This window comes from Poecilia reticulata, linkage group LG3, assembly GCF_000633615.1.
Source record: "Poecilia reticulata strain Guanapo linkage group LG3, Guppy_female_1.0+MT, whole genome shotgun sequence".
In the NCBI taxonomy this organism is placed as follows: domain Eukaryota; kingdom Metazoa; phylum Chordata; class Actinopteri; order Cyprinodontiformes; family Poeciliidae; genus Poecilia; species Poecilia reticulata.
In genome coordinates, this window is record NC_024333.1 from 5,174,948 (window position 1) to 5,199,229 (window position 24,282).

Sequence of the window (24,282 nt, forward strand, 5' to 3'; positions counted from 1 at the left end):
ACCTGATCCGCCTAATTCAAGCTCAGGCCTGTACATTTAGCATAAAATTGGAAAAATGTTTGGACTGGGTTGCAGAAAGTGAATTGTGTTGTGCTCTGTTGACTCTGGAGCTCTCTCTCTTGTTCGCTCTCTCTCTGCTGAACTCATTAGGTCCTGGCCTTTTGTTGCCGCCTCCCCCGCTGTGTGGTTGATGTGATTAATGCACCGCTAACCACCGGGGCCAGAAGCAAGGACTTGTTTTAGTGCCAGGGAACGGCAAACAAAAGAAAATTGTCTCCGCAAACAGGAGAACACGGGGGCTCGGAGCTGAACAGATCCTTGACTCTTTGGCGAACGCGAGCTCAAGCCAAGCTCTGTTCGGGAGTGTTCAGCAGAAAGGTTTTCAACCCATTTGTCTTCCAAGTATATAGCTGTTACACCTTTTGTTTTTTAAGGCAGTTACACACCCACTACCTCTGACCTTGTGTCCAGAAGCCGGCTTTAGGGCCTCGCTTTTCCAGACTCGGGAGTACAGGAGTCAAAGATGTTCCATGTTATCCTGCCAAGTGATCCCGGGACAACATAAGTCCTTCTAGAAGAGGCAAACTAGTGTTTTTGTTGCTTTACTATCCCGACTCGGTTTGCTTGCTGATAAACCAGTTGGCGATTGGAAGAGGCAGGTTTGTCCAAACAAACAAGCCAACACAAGTAGGGAACTGGCAGCTTTGTTGGAAGGGTGTGAGAGAGTGTGGACGAGCGAGTTTTGCTCTATTGACCCCTGTGATGAGAGTGGGGGATTTCCAGGACTGTTCGCACTACTCTTCTTTCTGCACGTTCTCAATATTACTGTTTATTTAAAGTAAGATCTATTCCTGTTCATTTATTTCCCGTGTATTTACCAATACTATATTTTTTCTGTGATGTCCCTACACTGCTGATATTGCTTCCCTGCTTCAGTGAAACACCCCCATAATCATGCGCTTGCATCGCTGTCACAAGGCCAAATAAATGCCACACGGCCAACGCCCTCCTGAAACACAAACAGCAACAAGATGGAAATGAACATTGGCCCAAGTTTCACTTATCGGACCCATACCGATATATTAAAAAATTGCCCGATACCGATGTTGACGATGTTCTCACCTAATTGCAGCAAGTTTTATACTTCATATTTATTATTATTGCTAACAACAACAGTAGTTATAAATTTTCTTGTAAATACCTTTATTTTTAGATATTTACTAAAAGGCTGAAACAATTAGCCGGATTAATTGTAGTGAATCCGTTATTCAAATATTCATCAACTAATTTAGCAATTAATTAATTGTTAACCGGAGTTCACATTTGTTGAAAGAACAACGTACACAGAGCAGAAATTAAGCCGTTTAAAAATTCTCCTGTTGATCATCGTTTGCTAACCATTTATTAACCGGTTGATAAAAAAAAAAAAGAACTGCAAAAGATGAGCCCTTTGCTACACATGTTTACTAAAGGAATGCTGTTATTGCATTTTAAGCAATAAAATGTTCATTTTCTTACTTAAAAAATTGATATATTTTTTATATGTATTTATTTATTACGCTTCTTAAATTGGGACCTGAGTCCAGATTTTGTAGCTGGTTTGATACTAAAGTTCCTTGATTCTTTGAATCCTTCATTTCCATATTTTGTTGTTTTTCTAATATTGTATAAAAAGGCTTAAATAATAATAATTGATACAATAAATGATTAGTAAAATAACCATTAGTTGCCACACATGGTTTACTATAGTGATTGTATTGTTTTGATAAATTTTTTCAGCTTTGCATAGCGTGTATTTTCTTCCATTAGTTAAGTAGTTGTGTGTGTGTTTCTGGTCTCAATCTCTGTTTTTAAACCTGTGTGACGCATTCTGCTCCACATTTGGCTGTAATTATAAAGTTTGATTGAAGGTTCTTCCACTAAACCTGTAACAAAATGTGCTGTATCACTGCAGCATATCATAGCCGCCTGGTTTTTATCAATTTTATCTGCCTTTACCTCTATGTCACTCTCTGACAGATAATTGTTCTCTTGCATTAATCTCACATCTGCTTTTGCTCCTGCGGATTTTGCTCATTCGACGTCAGACATTAGTTGTTGTCACGGTATTTCAGTTGAATTTTAATTCGTCCGAAATACATGGGCTCCGTCTGATACCTTGACGTTGTGAGACGAGAAGTTACTGGAGTGTGGGTGTGCGATCTGATAAAACTGGGATTAGCAGAGCCGTCTGCTGAAGTATGCGTGGCGTCGCATCACATTAAAAGCGCGGCGTTCTCTGCAGCTGACAATATTTGATGCAAATGATACAAAGTTGATCATCTCTGGTTAGGACGGCAGTTCTTAAACTACTTTGTAGATTCTTGGATGCTGGGTTTTTGACTTTCACTGTAGGATCAAAAAATCCCTGTTTTTATTTATTTTATTTGTTTTTCTATTTTACTTGCATGGACAGAGGTGTCTTTATCTAAAATCTATTTATTAAGATTTTTCTGTTGATTAGAAGCATTAAACTAATCTAGCAACAGCAGTTCCAAAGATATGAATATTTTTTAGATTTTGAACTACAAGCCGTGATTTAGACACTTATTGTGTGTTACAAAATGATCAACTCAACTCATTTTCCATTTCCTGTTTATAGAAATTGCACAAAGACAAAACTGGTTTCGGTTGTCTGGATAAGTTTTCCTTCAGACGCTAGAAGATCAAGCAATACTTGACAGGAGAGCGCCACCTGTCACTCGGCAAAGACTTTTTTGTCAGCAATGTCCGCATTCAGGCTCCATGGTAACCAATTGTTGTACCTACTGAGTACTTAACATAGCATACTGTGAGCACAATAAACAACTAGAAAGTGTCAGGAAATTGGATTTTGTGGCTGATAGATTGTAGATGGAGCTGTAACTCGCAAAGATATATAAATTATTTTTGTGCCATTAGTTTCAAGCAGCTACAGTTTACAACCAACTTTTCGAACTGTAAACAGCGCTCTCTCTGTGTGTTTGTATTCTAGAGTGTGGGATAAAGTAGGAGCTTCTCTGCTGAACTGCATTCAGCTTCCCTGTTATCTGCTGAAAATCTTCTTCTCCCTTTCGGTCTGAAAAAAAAACCCCTTCAAATAACTTTCTACATCTCCGTTTCCTCTCTTGACGACTCACTGATGACAAAAAAAACAAACAAAAAAACATTTAACTTGCAGTGACTCATCATCGATGACGAAGCGTTGTCATGGGGACATACTGGGAATTAATTATGGTTCATTCACTGATTGCAAAGTGATTTTCTTGTTCTATCAAAGCTGAACTTGTAGGATGAGTAATTGTGAGATAAGTATGTTTACATTAAACCTCTTCCTTTAAAATCAGTTTGTCTGATGTGAAAGCTGTGCGTTCTTCAGCATTCATGAGGCCACTTTCAAAAGCTTGTCTGAATAGCAAGAAGGAAACTCCGTAAAGGTGACTGATGTCTCAGTGAATGAAACGAATCAAGGCATTGAATTTATGGGATACGTTTTCTAAGAGCTTCGCCACGAATCCTTTCTTGCCGTTTGCAGCTCCATTGACGTCAAGCTAAAACTTAGCATAGATTAATCAGAGAGGAGGCTTTCTTTGTCCGAGTGTTTACGTCAACAAGATTTCCAAGGTGCTAAAATGATCATCTCGTGTCTACAACCCGTTTTTGTGCCCTTCTGAAGAATCTCCATTGTTTTTGAAGCAGAACTCTGAGACAATGATGAGCATCCCACAACCGCTAACCCGTAATTTGTTCTTCTCTTTTCAGTGTCCAGGGACATGAAACTCAATCCACAGCAAGCTCCTTTGTATGTAAGTATCACTAATCACAATGGCTCTTGTGTGCACTTGAGGCAGTTTCTCCAGTGCGCCCAGTTGTGCTTCCTCCTCTCACACAAACAAACACCGTGTTGTTTACATATTTAAGTGCTTTCACTTTTCTGGCCCGTGTGGCTGCTGCTCTGTGTGAATGGGGGACGCCTGTCAGGTCAGCGCAGCGTAAACTTTAACCAGCGCTGGTTGTGTGTTCACCATAATGACCTCTATTTTTCTTTGAGTAGTTTTGTGGACCAACAAACTTGTATAACTGGAAGGTTGGTGGGAATGCAGATCAGGTTTTGTTTATCAATTTTGTGTCCAGACTCCAGATTTGGTTAAGATATGAACATAGAATTATAGTTGTTTGGTTTACTGTAATAAATCAGGTTTGCATCTCTCAGGTCATGTGATCCTGGAGGTAGTGCTAAATATTTATATCGAATTTGATTTTTTTTTTTTTTTTTTTTTTTGGAGTGCGTTTGTGGAGGAAGAAAAATTCAGATTTTCCAAAAAATGTAATCTTCAAAAAGAGAAAGTTTGAATAATTGATACAATTGATTTGTCGCTCAGCCCTACCTGAAGGTTACAGTTTTAATTTTTATTTTTATGCATCTTTTTTTGTTTGTTGAAGATGCAGAAACTGCTGTGTTTCCATGAAATAAGAAATGTAATTAAAATCACACGGGAATAAGTTTTTTTTCACAGGATAAGTCATTAAATAATGCCTATGGAAGCCCGTTTTCCTCCACTCTGATAAAAAAAACAAAAAAAAAAACAACATATTATAATGAGATAACTTTTTAACTTATATTAAGATAGTTATCTTATTATAATGAAATTACTATCTCATTTTAATTAGATATGTCCTTTTTTTTTATCAGAGTGGTGGAAATGGGCTTCCATACACTCCAACCACTTCCTGTCGTCTTCTTTTTCTTTTCCCCCAGTAGTAATATCCGGTTGTTTATCCACACGACTCCCACAATGTGAAAAAAGTGTTTTTATTGTAATTTTATGAAAAACACACACATTTTTATACAGTTAAAAACCTACATCATAGGGCTAAAAACTTTTAGCAGAAAACATTTGTGTTTTTTCCCGAAATCAGCATGTTTCCATGAAGCAAATTTAATAATTAATTATTTAAAAGGGCAACATGACTATGGAGCAAGGCAACGACATGAGAAATATGGAAGACATTTGCTCAGTAACTACATCCAAAGAGGGATGCTGTCAACAAACCCTGGTTGTCCTGCTTCCATTTGGTGCATTCACTATTGAAGCAAATATTGAATTTTTGAGTGTTGTTACTCGTCGGGGTTGATCAAACTGATAATTGGTTGGTTTTTCTGCTCGGGACGCGTGTCGGTGCCGGCTCTGAATGGGAGGAATTAAAAATTCTCCAACACAATTTGCTCACTTGGAAGAACTACGTCACTTGTTCAAACAGAACGTGTCCTGAACCCTGCAGATGCTCTAATAACCACTTGCAGCCGACTTCATTCTGCTAATTACTCTTTGGTTACACATTTGCTGCCATTACTCGTCATACATTAAGTGTTTCAGTTTGATCCCCTTACAAATTTCTCCAAAATATATGCAGTTGCTCTAGTGGCTCCTGAATATGTTGATACAAAATTAATGAAGTGTGTGCGTGCGTGTGTGTGAGAGACCAGTAGGGATATTTCTGAGTTGGAGCTTTTGTGGTTCCACTGCTTTCCTAATCACTAGGCAGGGAGAGGAAGTACACACATGAAGCAGATATAGGATATGGAAGAGTGCGTGTGTGTATTTAAAGAGTTGACTTGCTAACTCATTCACCAGCTAGGTAATGTTATCTGTGATTTACAATCTGACTCTTCACTGAGACCAGGCAGATGGTGAGGCCTCATTAGGCCTCAGGTTTTAGGAACTGCTTCAGTCTGTCACTGTGTTAAAACAGAAACAAAATGTGCCTAATCTAAATCGAAGGAAAATGGTTATATTGTTACAGTGTCATTCAAAAATATTCATACCCTTTGGTCCGTTATAGCCACAGATTTCAGTCGGTATTATTTGACTTTAATGCAATAAACCGACAAATAATTAGTAAGTCCAAGTCCCGGATAAGCGGAAGAAAATGGATGGGAAAATGGATAATTAGTAAGTAGATGGAAAATACATTTTTTTGGACATATTCAAATTGGATGCGCACTGAGCACAGTTTTTCCCAATACCGATTTTTCTACATGAAAATCACCATATATACAAAAGTTAAAGGGGTATATTATCACAAGGTGATGCATATACACTGAATGTTGTAGTGAATGCAAATTTGCTGTATTAACAGATGATCAAATGCGTGATTAAAGATATGAAAACTGCTATCATAATATACTTATAATGGGTCCTGAAGTTTTGCTCTAGCATTTCAAATTTCAAAGCAGTTTTCAAGAATATTAAAAGACAACCGAACACGTTTGGTTGTTTGGACAGGATGCTAGTATAAAAGTTCTGCTTTGTTGAGTGATATTTTACAGAGCTGCATCTGAACACGCAACAGGATTTCTGGAGCAGGGTTGTTCTGACCAATGAGGTCAAACTAGAGCTGCTTGACCGTGTTTTACATCACCATGTTCAGATGTAGCATACCACCACAAACATCCCCATACCAACTGTTAAGCCCAGTGTTGGAGGGATGATGCTTTTAGCTTGAGTAGCGTGGTCACCTGACTCTGTAGCGTGAGTCAGTGGGGAGCCATTTTCCTGTGAGCTAAAGCTTGGAATAACCTGAATGCTCTGCTGTACCTGCAAACCATGAGGTGAAGATAAACATGTAGGGCTGTAACGATTCCAGGCTCTTTGTTGTTACAATTTTTCAAGGCAAATTAATACTAATACTGCTGTTATTGTGCAATTTCCCAAAATTTTATTTTCTCAATTCTTTTTATTCAGTCATCAGGATAATTGATAGTTTACTTGATTACTAAAATAATTGTTTACAAGAGCCCTAATATAGTAACAGCAAAGCTCTACATACCAAAAAAATATCCCTGAACATTTTGTGCAAAGCTTTGTCTTATTAAGCATTCCCACTGACACGTTGACTGTTGTTGTTCTAACAACATCATCCGGCGTGACTGAATGCAGGGTTTTACTACTGAAGTAGTGGATATGTTTCTGATTTAAAATGAACCTTTTGCTCACCTGGACAAACAGCAGCTGGATGTCGGGGAAATGGCTCGGCTCATACATGCGTACTCGGAAGCGGTGAGGGAGGAGAGGCTGAGCTCTGCAGCCTCCAGCTGTGCTTTTCATGTCGCTAAAGAGCTGCTTGCTTCTTGTTTGAAACTTCATGATTAGCAGGTCAATACCTCAGCTGGTCACTTTGCTCTCCGCTGGGTTGAAGTATTTAACGTGGCAATGCAGGCGTCCATTTACACACACGGGCGCGCTTTACTCGGCTTTTAAACATATATTTTCTTTCTGTCGCTTAAGTCGGACAAATAAGTAATTTCAGTGTGTTTTTGCACAGATTTTAGCCTCCAGCCACCATAGTTCCTGTGTGTGTTTGTGTGTGCTCTTTTGCATGTTTTGCAAAGATGGCTGTGTGCGGAGCTCTGTTTCCTGCCGTCTCCAGCAGATGTTTCACATCTCCCGTCTCTTCGCCTGCTGCCAACACGTTCGACTCTCAGCGATCTTACTCAGCTGACGTTCTTCTCAGTTTTCACTTCTGTTTTCTCTCAGCACCAGCCTCCGTCTCGGCTCTCATTGCCCAATATTGTTACATATATAAATATTTTTTGTGAATGTTTGCTCATTGAATCGGCTTTCAGGTGTTCTTATGTCAGAGGAGATTCCTCCATGTTGCGTCGTTTATCAAGGGGTCGAGGGGTGATTTGGGGAAAACGCGAGGCCCGTCGAGTTGCCGCAAGAACCGCGAGCTATCGCTGCAGAGTGTGACGGGTTGGCATTCTGTCAGAAGTGATCCAGAGGAAGAGAGAAAATCATTTCTCCTTTTGCTTCTCCTTTGTTCGTGGCTGAAAATGTGGAACTTATTTCACACCGATGTATTTTCATTTTCCCACGGAGCACAAAACTGCTAAAATCACCGAGGTGTCAATTCACTCCCGACGCGGCAAACCCTAATTTCCAGTCGGAGCTGAGGATAAGAGATGAGTTTTTAATAGAGAGGATGTCATGCCTGCTGGCTTCTGCCGGGCCAACGTCTCATTTACTGCACTTCCTCATCTCTCCTTGTTAAAGCCGACATGCTCGGCGCTACGCTAAACACGCCGCCAGTCAGATTCCTGACTTCTGGCTCTCTGAAGGTTCCTCCAGGCTGCCTGTCTCTGTCCGTGGCCTCTGGGCCGACTTTGAACACGTCTCCTCCACTCTCAAATCGTTCAAACGGCATTTCTGGCTTTGCCAAACAGAGAGGCCTGCCGGTCCCAAGGCTGCTGGTTAGCTTCGCTGCTGCCTTCCAGACTGGAAGAAACACGGCCCTGAAGGAGAGGAAGGCAGCACCTTTGACCCTCTGCTCAGCTCAGACATTGGGTGAAAAAGCTGCAGTGTCGCTCAGAGTAAATGGGGGAGACGTTCTCCATTCTGTTGACCCCAGTGGGGGAAAAAAAAAAGTTGAATTGAACAATATCCCTATTTTCTGTCCCATCTCTTCCCCCCTTTGGTATGTCCTCAGATGACACCACATCATTCCACAAATTGTGCAATCTCACTCTGGGCCTTCGTTACTTTATAAATGAAGCAGACAGCATTTATGCATAATTACGCTTTTGAATCTTTGCGCTCTGGTAATTCAACGGTTATCTAGTTCACACAGCCGAACTGAATGTGGCTGAAATTTAGTGCTATTAAAAAGCTCCAGACACTGAAACAAATGAAGGAACTGACTGTCTACTGGTGTCCTAAACAGGGTTGCCAGATCTGAGTTTCCAAACCAAAAACAACGTAAAAACCCATCCAACTCCAAAATTAATGTTATGAAATTCATGTTGATAGCACCATGAATTGTCCTTTCTTATATTCTGAGTAGAACCAGATCCCATTGGGACTGCAAAGGACTTGACTGACCTCTATGAGACTTGAGTTTTTTATGGCGACGTATCGTTTTAAAACTTGATATTGCCCTGGGATTTCTGCTTTACAACACTACCACATAGTGACACTTGATTAATTATTGATAATGTCATGTTCAACAGATTCTAGAGATTTCAAACTAAATTAGCTAGAAAGATGAGTAACACAGCATTTTATTTTGTGTTTTTCTGCAACATAATGGTGACTATTTCAAAAGAACTTTGTCGCCAAATGTTGTGAAAAGCAGCCCAAATTTTAACAACCCACCCAAAGCTGTTTTTTTTCCAGCCAAGAGCGTTTAAAAAACAGCCCAATTGGACGAAAACTTGCCCAATTTGCCATCACTGGTCCTAAATGGCCAACGCTTTTGTGGTATGTTTTTAAACTGCTTGTATTTTGTATTGCTGTTGAATCGATTAAAACATTTTAATCAGCTTAATCACACTCTGGCCCTGTGATTAATCACTATTAGGAGTGGACATTTATTATGTTGTTTATTATTTTTCATAAATTTCTCTTATCATAAAAATATTTTCTATTCATCGCTGTCACGATAAATTCCAATTAAAGATGTTTAAAGTCTCCTGACACTGTCAGGAGTGTTATTTTTACTATTTTCCTTCTATTTTCTATCTTATTGCTGCATTCACAGCCTTGCGGTTACTTAACAAAAAGAAGGGCTGAAACAATTAATCGGATTACTCACCATTTATTGATCATTGAATTAATTGTCATCTAATTTAGTAATTGATTTATCGTTAATTGTGCAGACTCAAAATAATGGCATTTGCTGAAAAAAACAACATATTCAGAGGAGTAATCAAACCCAAACTGTACAAAACATATATACATTTTGCATTTAAGATAAAAATGCCTTTGTCTCTAAAGATGTTTTAGCCAAAATTTTAGAAGTGGCCCTTTTTTTTAATCTTCACTCAATTGAGATTTAATGCTAAAGTATTGCATTTTTGGCTGTAAAATGTTTACTTTCTTATTTAAAAAATACTTTCTTTTTATTTGCATCTTTTAATTTGTTTCTAATATTGTATTAGAAACTAGAGGTGTGCCGATCGATCGGTCACCGATCATAATCGGCCGATTTTCGGGAAAAAGTGCATGATCGGTGATTGGCGATCATTGGCTCTTGTTACCGATACCGATCACCTGCATCTCATTTCGCAGCCTGCCTGTGCAGCTGGTCTCCTCTTTCCTTCACACTGCGCAAACGCTCAGCAACAAATCCTAAGCGATGTGTAACTATATCGCACTGAGTGAATGGGGAAGTTTGCGTGTTGCGGCGGAAAATTGAAGCAGGTTAAAATGCATCAACACAACGAAGCTAATACGACATAAAAACAATACCATACTTGACGGCGTTTGGCTACATTGAGGCTCACTGCAGTAAAAAAGGCATATGGAGGATCAGATAGCAGGTAAAACAGAGCACAGCTACAAACACTCACCCGGATTAGCATGACGGTCAGAAAGCTAAACAAATAACCCGGAAAATTATTTAAGTCTTCGAGCTGCGATGTAAGACGCTGGTTCTGCTCTCGCTGTTGAACCGCTGCTACGCGCTACAGGTAGAAATATTTCAGAGGGGGCGCCGCTTCTGCTCCACCTGGTAGTGACTCTCACACCGAACTTCTGTTTAAAGCTGCAGCATCTAACTTAAAAAAATACGTTTTACATACGTATTAAAACTTTCGCTGTCCTAACATGAGACAGATAATCTCTAAAAAAAATAATCGATCTCCTCCCTGTTCTGCATAATTACTCCGCTCAGTCAGAAACAGCCACTCAGAACTAGCAGTAATCAGCTAGCCGCATTTGCCTTTGAATGCTAAGTTTTATACTTGAATTTTTTTGGCAATGTTGAGAAGTTTTATTTTGGCTCTTTGCATTATTTAGCCTTCATATGTTATCAGTCTGTCAAAGATAGTATTACYGATAGCAGTACAATTTGCACAATGCCTGTTTTGTTTAGTTTTCTTCTTGGAAAAAGTTATTAAAAACAAGTTTTTGTCTAAATTAAGGTGAATTCATGGTTCCTTTTTCCACATAATGTAACCGGTAGTGTTTATGATTAAAAAAATAATAATAATAATTATGTGATCAGTATCGGTGATTGGCCGTCATGGGTGATCGGTATCGGCAGGAAAAAACCTGATCGGCACATCTCTATTAGAAACCCATTTAGACATCAGAATAATTATTCTGATTACTCGTCAGAATAATTGATGGATAAATCGATTACTAAAACAATTATAAGTTGCAGCCCTACAAAAACGTAATAAATAGGTCTTAACATCACTGTTATCGTTTTCAACAAAATATCACAATGAAACGTCAAGTCCATATCGTCCTCCCCTAATCTTGACTTTGTAATGTTGAAATGCAAAAATGCACGTTTTCAAAAAAAATGTTGAAGAAAATGCTTTATTGTCTCAAACCAAAATCTTAGTTTTCCATGTTTGCATGTTCTGGAAGGTTTTAAAGAAGTCATTCGGAAAGTCAAAAGTAAAACTCTCCTAATAATTTTTGCACACATTCTACTTCATGAATATGCCATTTTTAAATTTTCTCTTCCTTCCACTTACGGTCCCGTTTGTCTCAGCAGGGTCGATGTGTTGTCACAGTGCAGCTTTCCGACGAAGAGCTGGCTGCAGATGATCGGGGAGTGGACTACTTCCTGCTGTTTGCCGGCAGCACACAGAGACATCTAACCAGCACCCTGAGGAGCAGCCATGATACCTTACAGGCGTTGTGTCCCGGTAAGTCGCAGCCTCCGCCGCAGCCAAGCCTCCGCAGCCAAGCCTCCGCAACCTCGGCTACTCCCAACAGGAACAGATAGAGACAGTAATCCACACATATATGATCTAACGTCTCTCCTGTTTTCAAAGTTTCTATTTTCAATAGGTAAAATAGACTAAATTAGATTAGAAGAATAAAACCTGAAACTCAATTTGCGCTGCATTGGGAATTATATATACCAGTTACATTTTCTTCTCAGTTTGTGTCACTACAAACCTTAAAAGTATTTATTCATATTTCACACAAAGTAGCAAGTGATCACTAAGCAGATAGAAAAATTGTACATTGCTGTTGGATGCATTATGCTGTTTATTTATGTACTCTGAGACAATATGTAAGATTTCATTACACTGCATAGACACACAATTTTTGTGATTTTTGTCTAGTGGAAATTATTGTAGTACACTTGAATTAAAACTAACTTAAAGGCAACTCTTCAACAACATATAAAAGCTTGTTTTAAGTCAATAATTCTTGAATACAAACTGTACTAGTACCACTGGCAGATTTTTTTTCATTTAAAGCTGGAAAAATATCTTACTCTAAGTGAAAAAATCTGCCAGTGGAACTACAAGTTTTTTTTTGTTTTTTTTTAAGCTAATATTCAATAATTTATTGTCCTACCTGCTGTTGGATTTTGCAGCAACAGGAATCTTTCTCTTTCATTTTTTATTAGTCTGACATAGGCCTGTCACGATAACAAATTTTGCTGGACAATTGTCTAAAAAATTATTGCGATAAACGATAATATTGTTTCAAGATCTTGACACTGATTTAATGGAAATGACTAATAATGCCTGCGATTTCCTGCCACGGATAGATGCACTTTATTTTCAAAAGAACACATAACACTGGAACTGATCAACTAAATCAGTTCCAGTGTTAATGGATTCTCAGTCTCCATTAACAAAAAACGTACATGAATAAAAACTAAACAACATAAAGCCAAAGTGGAAATAAATACTGCATTCAACCAAAAGAGTGCAGATTATGAAGTCTGTATACTATATTGCCCTTCAGTAATCACTAGATTTAAATGGAGAATATGGGCACATCCGACTACCTAATGCAATAGTTCATACTACACGATTTTTTGCYCCTATTTTCAATCTTATGACAATCTTAGATCGTTGACCGATCTAAGATTGTCGCTGGTGATTTCATAACCGATCATCCTGTAGTGTGTGGTGTGTTACGGTAGATTGTCATGGCCGCTCCCATCTAAATCAGGGGTTTTCCCCGACTGGGCGAGTCAACGCAGCCTGTTGAATGTGACAGGTAGCCAATCAGAAAGCGCTGATTCTCCTCCGCGAGGAAATTACGGAGGGGAATCCCAATAGCTGACACGGCGCGACCCGTAGTCCACCGGACATTGGAGATGATATGTGGAAACAACATTAATATTTATTCAACATTTGGTGCAAAGAATATAGAAATGACAAGGGGAGGAGTTGGAGCCAAATTGCTACCGCAGTTGATAAACCCAGCAAGTTTTCAGCTGTTCATCGTTAACGTGACATAAATAAATTACAATGATTTTCATTCAGTCAGGACTTTACCCTGACTCTAGCCACATGCATCACAGGTAGATTCTAGTAAAGCATTGATTAGCGCCTGATTTTAAAATTATTTTGTGCCCATGTGGCTGGACACCACACAGCACGACGAACCCGATCAAACCATTATACCTAGAATTTCTGTCGGCTAATGTGTGGTCTCAGGTTTTGAAAATGGGCCGACAATCAACCGACAACTCGTGTAGTGTGCGCTGGACATTACACTAAGGAAATAGGAAGGGAGGGTCAGTGGAGCACACCGGAGTTGAGCCTTTTTTAATTTTCATTCAGTGTCATCAACAGAAAGAAAAAAGGCAGGAAGAGACGATAAAGATGATAATTAAAATGAGGTCGATAGGTTTAATTTATCGTGCGATTAATTGATTTATCGTTTATCGCAACAGGCCTAGTCTGACTGATGAATTACATCTGGCTGAACTCATATTGAGTAAATTCAGTCCATGTTTGTTGAACTACTGACTGCAGAGTTGGTAAATGAGCAACAGCTTCAAACACATCAAGGAGCAAAGTTCACTGTGCACACAAGATCTTGTCAAGAATTAATTTTTTTTTAAAGAGTAACAGGTAATATGTTTTCCAGTAACCAAGGTTAATAATACCAAACGATGACTACCATTAACAGTCATTTTACCTTTTGGGATAGTTAAGCATTTGTGATTTTTAAGGCGTTTTTGCACTGCAAGGAACTGAACGGAACGGTTTCGACCGTGTTTGCATTAGAACTTGCGACCGGTTCCACCCTGCCCCTTGGAACCACAAGAGCTGTGGTTCCAATCGGGCCGGCCAAGCGGTTCTGCATGGAATCAGCAGCTGATTGGCCGCTAGTTGTTATGGAGTCAGACATTGATTTTCCGTTGACAGCTGCCTCTCACTAAACTGTGTTTTATTTTGTAAAGAGTGCTCTTTTCAATATTTTTATTATTAGTTTTAATTAGCAATGGATTTGTCTCAATATAGTGCAATCACCTGGTCTAATGATGAGGTAAATTTTTTCCTAAGCTTACTCGCTGATGAACGAGTACAAAATGATTTAGATGGGTCAACGAGGAATGAAAAAGTTTTCCGCTGCATCTCTGAGGAAAAGGGTTCGGCCGCTACATCGAAACCATTGTTTAGTTTGACGTCCGGTACCGCTTTGATGGCGCCCTCAGTGTACAGGTCCTTCTAAAAAAATTTGCATATTGTGATAAATTTCATTATTTTCCATAATGTAATGATAAAAATTAAACTGTCATATATTTTAGATTCATTGCACACCAACTGAAATATTTCAGGTCTTTTATTGTTTTAATACTGATGATTTTGGCATACAACTCATGAAAACCCAAAATCCCTGTCTCAAAAAATTAGGATATTTCATCCGACCAATAAAAGAAAAGTGTTTTAATACCAAAAATGTCAACCTTTAAATAATTATCTTCAGTTATGCACTCAATACTTGGTCAGGAATCTTTTTGCAGCCTTCAATGCGGCGTGGCATGGAGGCAATCAGCCTGTGGCACTGCTTAGGTGTTATGGAGGCCCAGGATGCTTCGATAGCCTTAAGCTCATCCAGAGTTTTGGGTCTCTCAACTTTCTCTTCACAATATCCCACAGATTCTCGATGGAGTTCAGGTCAGGAGAGTTGGCAGGCCAATTGAGCACAGTAATACCATGGTCAGTGGTTTTGGCACTGTGAGCAGGTGCCAGGTTATGTTGAAAAATGAAATCTTCATCTCTATAAAGCTTTTCAGCAGATGGAAGCATGAAGTGCTCCAAAATCTCCTGGTAACTGCTGCATTGACCCTGTCCTTGATAAAACACAGTGGACCAACACTAGCAGCTGACATGGCTCCCCAGACCATCACTGACTGTGGGTCCTTTACCCTGGACTTCTGGCATTTTGGCATTTCCTTCTCCCCAGTCTTCCTCCAGACTCTGGCACTTTGATTTTCGAATGACATGCAAAATTTGCTTTCATCCGAAAAAAGTACTTTGGACCACTGAGCAACACTCCAGTGCTGCTTCTCTGTAGCCCAGGTCAGACGCTTCTGCCGCTGTTTCTGGTTCAAAAGTGGCTTGACCTGGGGAATGCGGCACTTGTAGCCTATTTCCTGCACACGCCTGTGCACGGTGGCTCTGGATGTTTCTACTCCAGACTCAGTCCACTGCTTCCACAGGTCMCCCAAGGTCTGGAATCAGCCCTTCTCCACAGTCTTCCTCAGGGTCCGGTCACCTCTTCTCGTTGTGCAGCGTTTTATGCCACACTTTTTCCTTCCCACTGAGGTGCCTTGATACAGCACTCTGCGAACATCCTATTCATTCAGAAATTTCTTTCTGTGTCTTACCCTCTTGCTTGAGGGTGTCAATGATGGCCTTCTGGACAGCAGTCAGGTCAGCAGTCTTGCCCATGATTGCGGTTTTGAGTAATGAACCAGGCTGGGAGTTTTTAAAAGCCTCAGGTATCTTTTGCAGGTGTTTAGAGTTACTTCGTTGATTCAGATGATGAGGTTAACTGCTCGTTCCGAGAACCTTTTCATGATATGCTAATTTTTTGAGACAGGGATTTTGGGTTTTCATGAGCTGTATGCCAAAATCATAAGTATTAAAACAATAAAAGACCTGAAATATTTCAGTTGGYGYGCAATGAATCTAAAATATATGACAGTTTAATTTTTATCATTACATTATGGAAAATAATGAACTTTATCACAATATGCTAATTTTTTTAGAAGGACCTGAATATGCAAACACAACAGGGCTGGAACCTTTCCATTCCGTACCGTTCCTTGCAGTGCGAAAACGGCTTCAGTGTAGTTCAGTTCCGTTAGATACAGTCGATGTGTCCTGTTGAGTGTCCAACTAATACTTTGTTCTTCACTCATGATTATTCCTAAAGTCAATACATAATGAAAAGAATAATGGTAATATTGACTAGAAACAAACTGATAAATTATACGTTTTAAAATGATGTGCAGTGAAGAGATTGAAAAGTAAAAAGGGGTTGTCTATAAACCTTTTAGAAGCTGCCCAGTCTGTCATAATGGTTGTCAACTATTGGTATAAATCTGCTGACTGGGCTTGCAACTTTTGCACCATCTCCTCTCTATTCACTTTCTGCCCGCTGCTTTTCAATAGGGAACAATTTTTTAAAGGTTCACATTCAACACCATTTAACCAGCTTCATTCTGATTTTAACCTTTCTCTGTACTGTTGAGTTGGGTATCGTAAAGCAAGAGTTACACTGCAAAAACACAAAATCTGACCAAGTATATTTGGTCTAGTTTTTTAGTGCAAATTGAAATTAGACAAAACTAACTTACAATTAATGTTTTAGAAAATATAGGAGCTTGTTTTACATAACTAATTCTTTAATATTGATGAAAGTGAGTTTCACCGCTAGATTATTTCAGTCATAACATGGAAAAATGTCTTATTAGTGAAATAATCTTCTAATAGACTTTTCATCAATATAAAGGAATTATTGACTTCAGATAAGCTCCCATATCCTACTGAAAAGTTGCTTCTTAGTTAGTTTTGTCTTATTTCAATGTACTAAGATTTTTGCTGTAGAAAACTAAACCAAAATTACTTGGTAAGGTTTTGTTTTGTGCAGTGTAGAGCTGCTTGAAACATATTGGACAGTCAACTAAAAACGATAAACTGTATAAAAAACTGTTACAGTAGTTGGCAAACAACAGAAAATATAATCTCCTTTTGATGCTTTTCCACGTTCAAAAATGAACGATGTGAGGAGAAGCACAAAGCACAAAGGACACGATGAAGAGCGGTAGCTGAATTTGTTTTCCTCTGCGTCTCCCTTCCTTCCTGACAGGTAAAGAATAAAGACAGCGCATGATAAACGGCGTTATCTTATTAAGAGCTCAGCTGAATTACAGCCATCTGTTGGGGGTTGCGGAGAGGTGTTACTTTCTTTTCACAGATCGGCTCCTCTTCGCCGCTTCTTCCGTCGGGCCGATTTGGACTCCATAGGGCCGAGCTTGGAGCCGGCCAGAATGCCGCGGGACGGATTTCCCAGACTGCTTAAAAAATAATAATAAAAATGACGGTGCATTCTGTGAATCGCTGCTATTTAAATGCCCTCGAGTAAAGCAATAACACAAACTTGGCTTGCTATCAGCCGTCTCAGTTTGTAGAGCCGCGCGGTGGTAAATCACACACGGAGAATGTTGTCATTTGAGGCGGTACTGTAGTTGTTCAAATGATTACAATATTTTAGAAGCAGGAAACCTGCCAGGACTGGATACATTATGAGAGATTTACCACCCTAAGACGGCCTGTGGAAAGTGAGATCATTTAATATAACTAAGAAAGTCAAATAAATCAACAATCAAAACTGAAGAAAAAATCTACAACTGGAGGACATTTATGACAACTACCAACATGACCAGATCCAAGGAAGATCATCCTGACAGCAGACTGCAAGATGGAAAAGGAAGTCCCTCCCCCGCCCTTGTGGAAAAAAATTGATATGAGAAGATTTCTTTCGAAACAACCAAATATTTTACGGGATCCCAAAATGTTTCATGCAACTGCAGTGTATTTGCATAGACCTCGGTCCTCCACGCTCATTCTGTTGTTGTGATCATCATCATTCATTGTATTCATTTGCATGAACAAAATATAACTGATGGCATGGTGCATTGTTAATTTGCTGGAGTCTGACTTGTCAACAAAGGCGATGGAGTTCAATTGGATAAATGTTTCAGTAAGATAAAGATTACTGGTATTTGCTTTTAATTTTTCTGTGAGTTGGAATTATTCCAGCATTGCAAGTCTGAAATAATGAATATGTACTGAATACAGTTTGCAAATTTTTTTTTCCCGTTTTCCGTTCTTTGCCCAGGTTTCCTCCTCACAGCCTGGGAACACGCATGTCAGGTTAATCTGTGACTCTGAGTGTCTTTAGTTCGGCAAATCACATTAATGAGCTAAACGTCGGCCGTCGCTGGAGCTGCTGAAGTGTTGCCGTCAAGGAAATGACTAAAGTGTCCCTGGGAACCGTGCAAGTGTGACAGGGAGGCAGCTCCAAACTGAAGCATAGAGCTTTTTAATGAAAACTATCAGAGGATGTCATGAATTCAGCCTCATTCTCCTAATATTTCCACACTTTGTCAACGTGCGTTTTGTAGACGAAAATAAGTCAGGGTTGTTACTTAGTCAGACTGCTGTACTTTCAGTCAGTATCAACCGTCTGTTCATCACTTTTGCTTTCATAAGACTGCACAACGTCTGTAGGCTGGATCAAACCCATCTTGAAAGATTCTCATGGAACGCTAATATCAGGTCTCAGTAAAGTCCCCATTGGCAGAAATGTTAAATATTAATTCATATTTTTAATTATTCAAAGAACAGTCCTCTTCTGGGTAGCTCATTAATCCAAACATACAACTTAACCAATTTCTAAAGACCAGAATTAGCCAAAAACATGACTGTTGGGTTAATTGGCCTCTCCAAATTCTCCCTAGGTGTGAGTGTGTGTGTGCATGGTTGTTTGTCCTGTCTGTCTTTGTGTTGCCCTGTGACAGACTGGCGACCTGTCCAGGGTGACCCCGCCCCTTGCCCGGAATGTTAGCTGGAGATAGGCACCAGCAATCCTCCTGACCCCACTAGGGGACAAGGGTGTAAAGAAAATGGATGGATGTTTGAAAACATAACTTTGGCTCCTCCCCATGATTATTTTAGGAATTGATTATTCTGACAATCGATTAATCGAATAAGAAAAATGCCACATTCTGCAAATTTTTAATTTAACCGTATAAGCCTTTTTGTACAGTACTAGAATGCATTAATAGATGCAAATAAACTTGTGAATGTTTATCAGCTGTATTGACATTGAGTTAATCAGAAAAGGCTGAGGTTTGTACGTTAGTATGCCTTTTTTTAGCATTTCAGACAATAACATTTTCTTATTTACAAAAGGAATTGAGATGTTTGAAATGTTGTAGTATTGTATAAAAAGGCTCAAGTGAAATCTTTGCCTAATCCTTTTCTATTATAAGATTAATCAATAAATTGATTAATCGTCAGAACAATCAAAGTAATTTAGCCCTGGCTAAATTTCATCTTATAATTTAGAATAATGTTTATGTATTTTATGAAAAGAGACTGATGATGATTATGATAAAAAAAAACAGAACGGGTTAAAACTGCAGGTTTAATAGATGCAAAAGGTGTTGAGGTGTTGATCGGGGTTTTTTATTTATTTATTTATTTTTATACAATTCACAAATGAAAGTAGCACAAGCTCTCTAAAACATTTTATTTCCAGCTGCAGGGAAAAAAAGGGTGAAAAAATACAAAAAAGTGACATGAATTATATTGATTGAATGGTTTAAAAAAGAATAGTCGTCTTAAGGCTGGTTTTCCTCCTCTGATCTCTCTTTGTTTCTCTCTCATTGTATCGTAGCTCACGACTGCTGCGAGGTGGTGTTGGTCACCTTGTGTTCAGCCACCCAGACTCCCTCCAGGGACCCTGAGGACCCAGCGCCCTGCCCGGGGTGCGTGGCTCCATTGGCTGAGCATCGATTCAGCTTTGTCCAGGATTTGGCTTTTGACATGGCCCAGTTCTTGGTGAGCCGTCATTTCATCTCCCATAGCACCAGATCTTGTGCAGCACTTGAGAGCAGGAAACCAAATAATACATTTTGTTTTTGTTTGCTGCCCTAATGTCTGACATTAATACTCTATTACTGAATTCTCCTTCTCTCAGCTCGGAGTCTCTCATAAATGTACAATCAAAGGGAAGGAAATTGATCCGGACTTCGGCGTTCATGCGCTTCTAAATGGAACATTATTTTCTTTACTCGCTGAACCCGATGTTTTCAATAACACAGTCCAGCACCAAATTGCACTCGTGCTAACGCGACTCCCTACATTTACATCTTCCATTATTTATCGGCGCCTGATTGATGCTCTCGTGCTCGACTTTTTTTAAAAGGAGCACGCACCAAAAACTCTGTTCGCTCTCCTCTGCTAAAAAGTCGACTCCTCTCTGTAATCACCTTCCACACAGGTGAGCACAGCAGGCCGGGCCGATGGCCTTGACGGGGCCCTGCTCCTGGATGAGTGTCACATTCCAGTGCAGGAGTGTGAGCGCCTGGATGAGAACCTGGCACTGGCCCTCCACCACCTCGTGTTGCCACCGGGATGGAGCCTACTGGGCAACAAGCAGGCCAACAGCACCGGTGAGCCTGGAAAACCACTGCATGCAGCGCCTTGCTGAACTACTCTTACTTGGGGGCTTTTGTTTGTTTTTTACAGTTTGTGATGTTGCTACCAAAAACAATAATGAATCATATTAAACTTTTGTGATAAACCAATTTTGTGTATGATTGTTATTAATTAACAATCATACAGTATTATGCAAAACTGACTTTTTTTTAGCTTTACATCATGTTATTATCTTATTCCTTCATCAAAAACATAACTGGAGTGTTGCCTTGGGTCTTTTATGCATGTTTGAGAAATCCTTCAATCTCCAGTGGCAACCGTTCAGCTGTGCAAAACAGCTGGAGGGACAGAAGGTGCATCTCCTTTTTTTTTAGGTACAGTTCCTTCTAGGAGCTGTGGTTTCCAAGCTCCTTCAGACTAGCCAATGCCAATTGGCAAACACCTATTGGAGCTGCGCATCTGCTGAGCTCAGCATACGAGCTGCTTGTCAGTGCACCACTGGTAAAAATATTGTTAAAGGGTTAAAATAGGATCCATGTTGTGGTGACTTCAGAATGAGCAGAAACTTTTAAAGAAACAGAGGCCCAATTTCAACATGTTAAATCAGGAAGTAAAATTTCTTTTGAGTCATATTTGATGTAGCATTGTTATAACAACTGAAGGTAATATTACTTGATTTTGTTATAAAATGACTACTTAAAAGCTATGCCTTTAAGTGTTTTGACAAGTTTTGAAAACTACCTACTCTTTTCCTTCCTATTCACAACTTCAGCTGAAACCAGAAATTTACATACACAGATATTCTTTCCCTCTTTATTGTTGCATTCAGCAAATGGAAAAAAGTTTTTTGGACAGTGAGGGAAAAAAAAGTTGATGTATCTTTTTATTGGCTGTATGTAAACGTCTGGTAACCACTTTATGTTAACTTTCTGTTAGTCTAACTCCAATAGACACATTAAAGTTTGGTTGTGATATGCTAAAATGTTAAAAAGTTCAAGGGCTATGAATGGTTTTGCAGGGAACTATATTATAGCTAAACAACACAAAACTGTTAAGTTGTTTTTGTTTCTATGTACTGACTCAGTGTGTGTAATTTGCATTATTGTCTGATTGAAGTAATTGTCTTTTACAAAAGAATATCTTGCTCTCTTACTCAGAAGCACCATTAGCGCAGAAGCAGAGTGGAATTAACCATATTTTACATTACAGCAGCTAGAGCAGTAACGTCTGCGGTAACTGTGGTCTGAACCACTTGTTTGAATGGGCTCGAATACATTTATAAAAATTATAGCTATTCAATTATAAAACCATTTGTCTATAACAAAAAAAGGTTATAATCCATTCCATGCAAGACTGGACCTATGGGGTTTTGCTGTGCCATAGTTGTAGTTAGGAGAAGAGGCAACTCAAAGACAATCCCAGCAAATTCTGCTTTTCTCTACTAAAACTAATATGCCCGGTCTATTTCCAGCCATTAAAAGCAGATGGGAAAAGCGTGACGACGCAAAGATTCATTAACTACAACATGGATCGTGTGACTACATTTATTTTTTCATTGAAGATTGAGTTTGGTTTTAATGCATGAGCAGCCACAACGGACCCTTCTTAACCAAACAAAAAACGCGAAATGACGAGCGTTATCGAGGTGTGGAATTCACCAGAAGGAGCGAAAGCGACGTTGACTAACACTGTAGAGCAAAACCAGTCTGCAGAGGCCATGCCTAATAAAGTCTCAGTCTTACATAGCTGTCATGCTTCTCGGTAATGCAACTACAAAACAAAACAATGGCTGTATAGAGAGGATGCACGTAAGCAGAATGGTGCTAGATGAAGGGTGAAAACTGCCTGGGAAACACAAGATGCTTGTGTCGAATTTGTCCGTAAGGTATCCGTTTCTTCCTGATATCCGGCCTCCCTACCAGAAACTGTTGACAGCTTCAAAGCATCGTAGAGGTTTATGTACCCGATGTTGAAATGCCAGTGAGAAGCATCAGCATCATTGACGTGTGCTAATTTTGGACTTTTAAAGATGCATTTAAAAATTTTTTAAGGTGAGATGATTCTCAGTCTCCAGACGAGCTTCCGCCTCACAGATCACCCCTCCCTGTCTCTTCCCTCACAGCTCCTCCAGACTAGCAGCAGCAGCAATTAGCAAACATCTGGTAGAACTGTTTATCATACAAACTACTTCTCAGTCCAATTCTCCAAAGAACATTTGTAAAATTGATGGAGAAACAATGCTGTCATGACATGGTGAAAGAGGAGTGTCAGAAAGAACAGGAGCTTCTTAAAGTGACAGAGGCACAATTATAGTCAATTTTGATTTAAGTACACAGCATGGACCTTACCAAGCTCCGCCCAGAAACGCCCCTCGAAAGTTCCACGTGCTGCATGACTCACAAACAAAGCCTCGTGGTGCTTAGCTTCTTGCGTCTTTCACTTCGACTGACTCTCTGCAGAGTATTTCTGAGTCGATTAGKGTACCATTTCTGCCGGATTTTCACAATATATCAGCCACGACAATGGACAGGGGAACCAACAAGTTCATGTCATCTTTTTTGGATGACATCAAGGTGTTTGAGCCACGCGATGCCTCCAACATTGTGCGCGTTGCAGCTAAATGCTACCGGTCGATGAGGAAAACAGCAGATCCTCAGACCCTCAGCATAAATATAGCTGTGGACAAGATCACTGACGCCTATTGTTCTTGCAAGGCTGGGTAAGTCTGGCATTCGGGGTTTTGAGGGTTACTTTTGAATTAGTGATTTCTGTTGTTGGCAAATGTGTGAGTGTGCCTAAGCCTTGCTTTGATCCAAGCAAGGCATTCCGTTTCAGATTTTGGAAATCTGTGAATTTTGGTTCCACAAATCCGATCAAGGTACCTGACATCGCCTGTACAGATACCCCACTGACAGTGGAGAACCTTTCTTTTTCGAGTCCTGACGCAAAAACTTTCTGCCGGTCTGCTAGTCCACAATGTACATTAGCATGTGTTTACTATTGTAGCTTGTGTTTGTGAGACGGTCAAGCACGTGGTAGCTGCGCTGTGACGTAAAATGGGCATTAGCCAATGAAACGCGGCCCCTGTGGTAAGGTCCATTTTTATGACAACTGAAGGTAACATTTACTGGACTGTGCTACAAATTGTGGCTATAAAATATATAATCCTATTCCTTTAATATTCACACAAAGGTCATTTAGTAAGTTGCATAGAAACTCCAAGCTTTTTATAGCTGTCAACAAGATCCTGATTTGATTCTAGCTGTATGTTTTTACTTATTAATTTCCAATGAGGCTTAGGTCAATGTCATTCCAGAATCTGAATGTTTGCAGCTTTTTCAAACTTGTTCACATTTGTTTGGTGTTAATATTCCAAGCTTACAAAATGGTTCTTATGTGTCTTTGAAAGACCAAATCCAAACTTATCATACCTTAACCTCCATAAAATAACATCGTTTGTTGCTATGGAAGTAGCAGTAACTACTCAAACAATGTAAAACACCTTAGACTCAGCTCTCGTCCTCATCTTCTCTGGGCAGAGGCAGCAGCAGCTTGGTTTGTGAGAAGTGGCTGTATCAGTGCAAACTAAGACACGGTTTTATCGAAATTAAAGTGGCAATTTTCTCCGGCCGTTGACTCATTTCACTTTAATCAGTTAAAGGAAACTAAATGAGCTGATGTGGATGATAAACTCTGCGAGGTAATTGCTCTGTGTGAAGCAGCGTAAATAGGACTTCTGGGAGTAGTTAGTGTGCTGCCTCTGCCTCTGGCTATTGCGAAGATAATATCTCATGGTTCAGCTCAGATTTGAA

At 39.6% G+C, this 24,282-nt stretch overlaps 1 protein-coding gene across 11 annotated transcripts in view; it reads left to right on the forward strand.

Moving 5' to 3' along the window:
- The window catches only part of akap13 (A-kinase anchoring protein 13), a 137,380-nt gene that overhangs the window by 23,928 nt on the left and 89,170 nt on the right, over positions 1 to 24,282 (forward strand). For 7 of the 11 annotated variants that reach the window (XM_008404818.1, XM_008404821.1, XM_008404828.1 and 4 more), the window contains exons 2-5: positions 3,781 to 3,824; positions 11,524 to 11,680; positions 19,707 to 19,870; positions 20,313 to 20,484. In XM_008404818.1, the coding sequence (XP_008403040.1) occupies positions 3,781 to 3,824; positions 11,524 to 11,680; positions 19,707 to 19,870; positions 20,313 to 20,484 (537 nt within the window). The remainder of the gene's footprint in view (positions 1 to 3,780; positions 3,825 to 11,523; positions 11,681 to 19,706; positions 19,871 to 20,312; positions 20,485 to 24,282) is intronic. The other 4 variants (XM_008404819.1, XM_017304137.1, XM_008404824.2 and 1 more) reach the window with 1 other exon arrangement.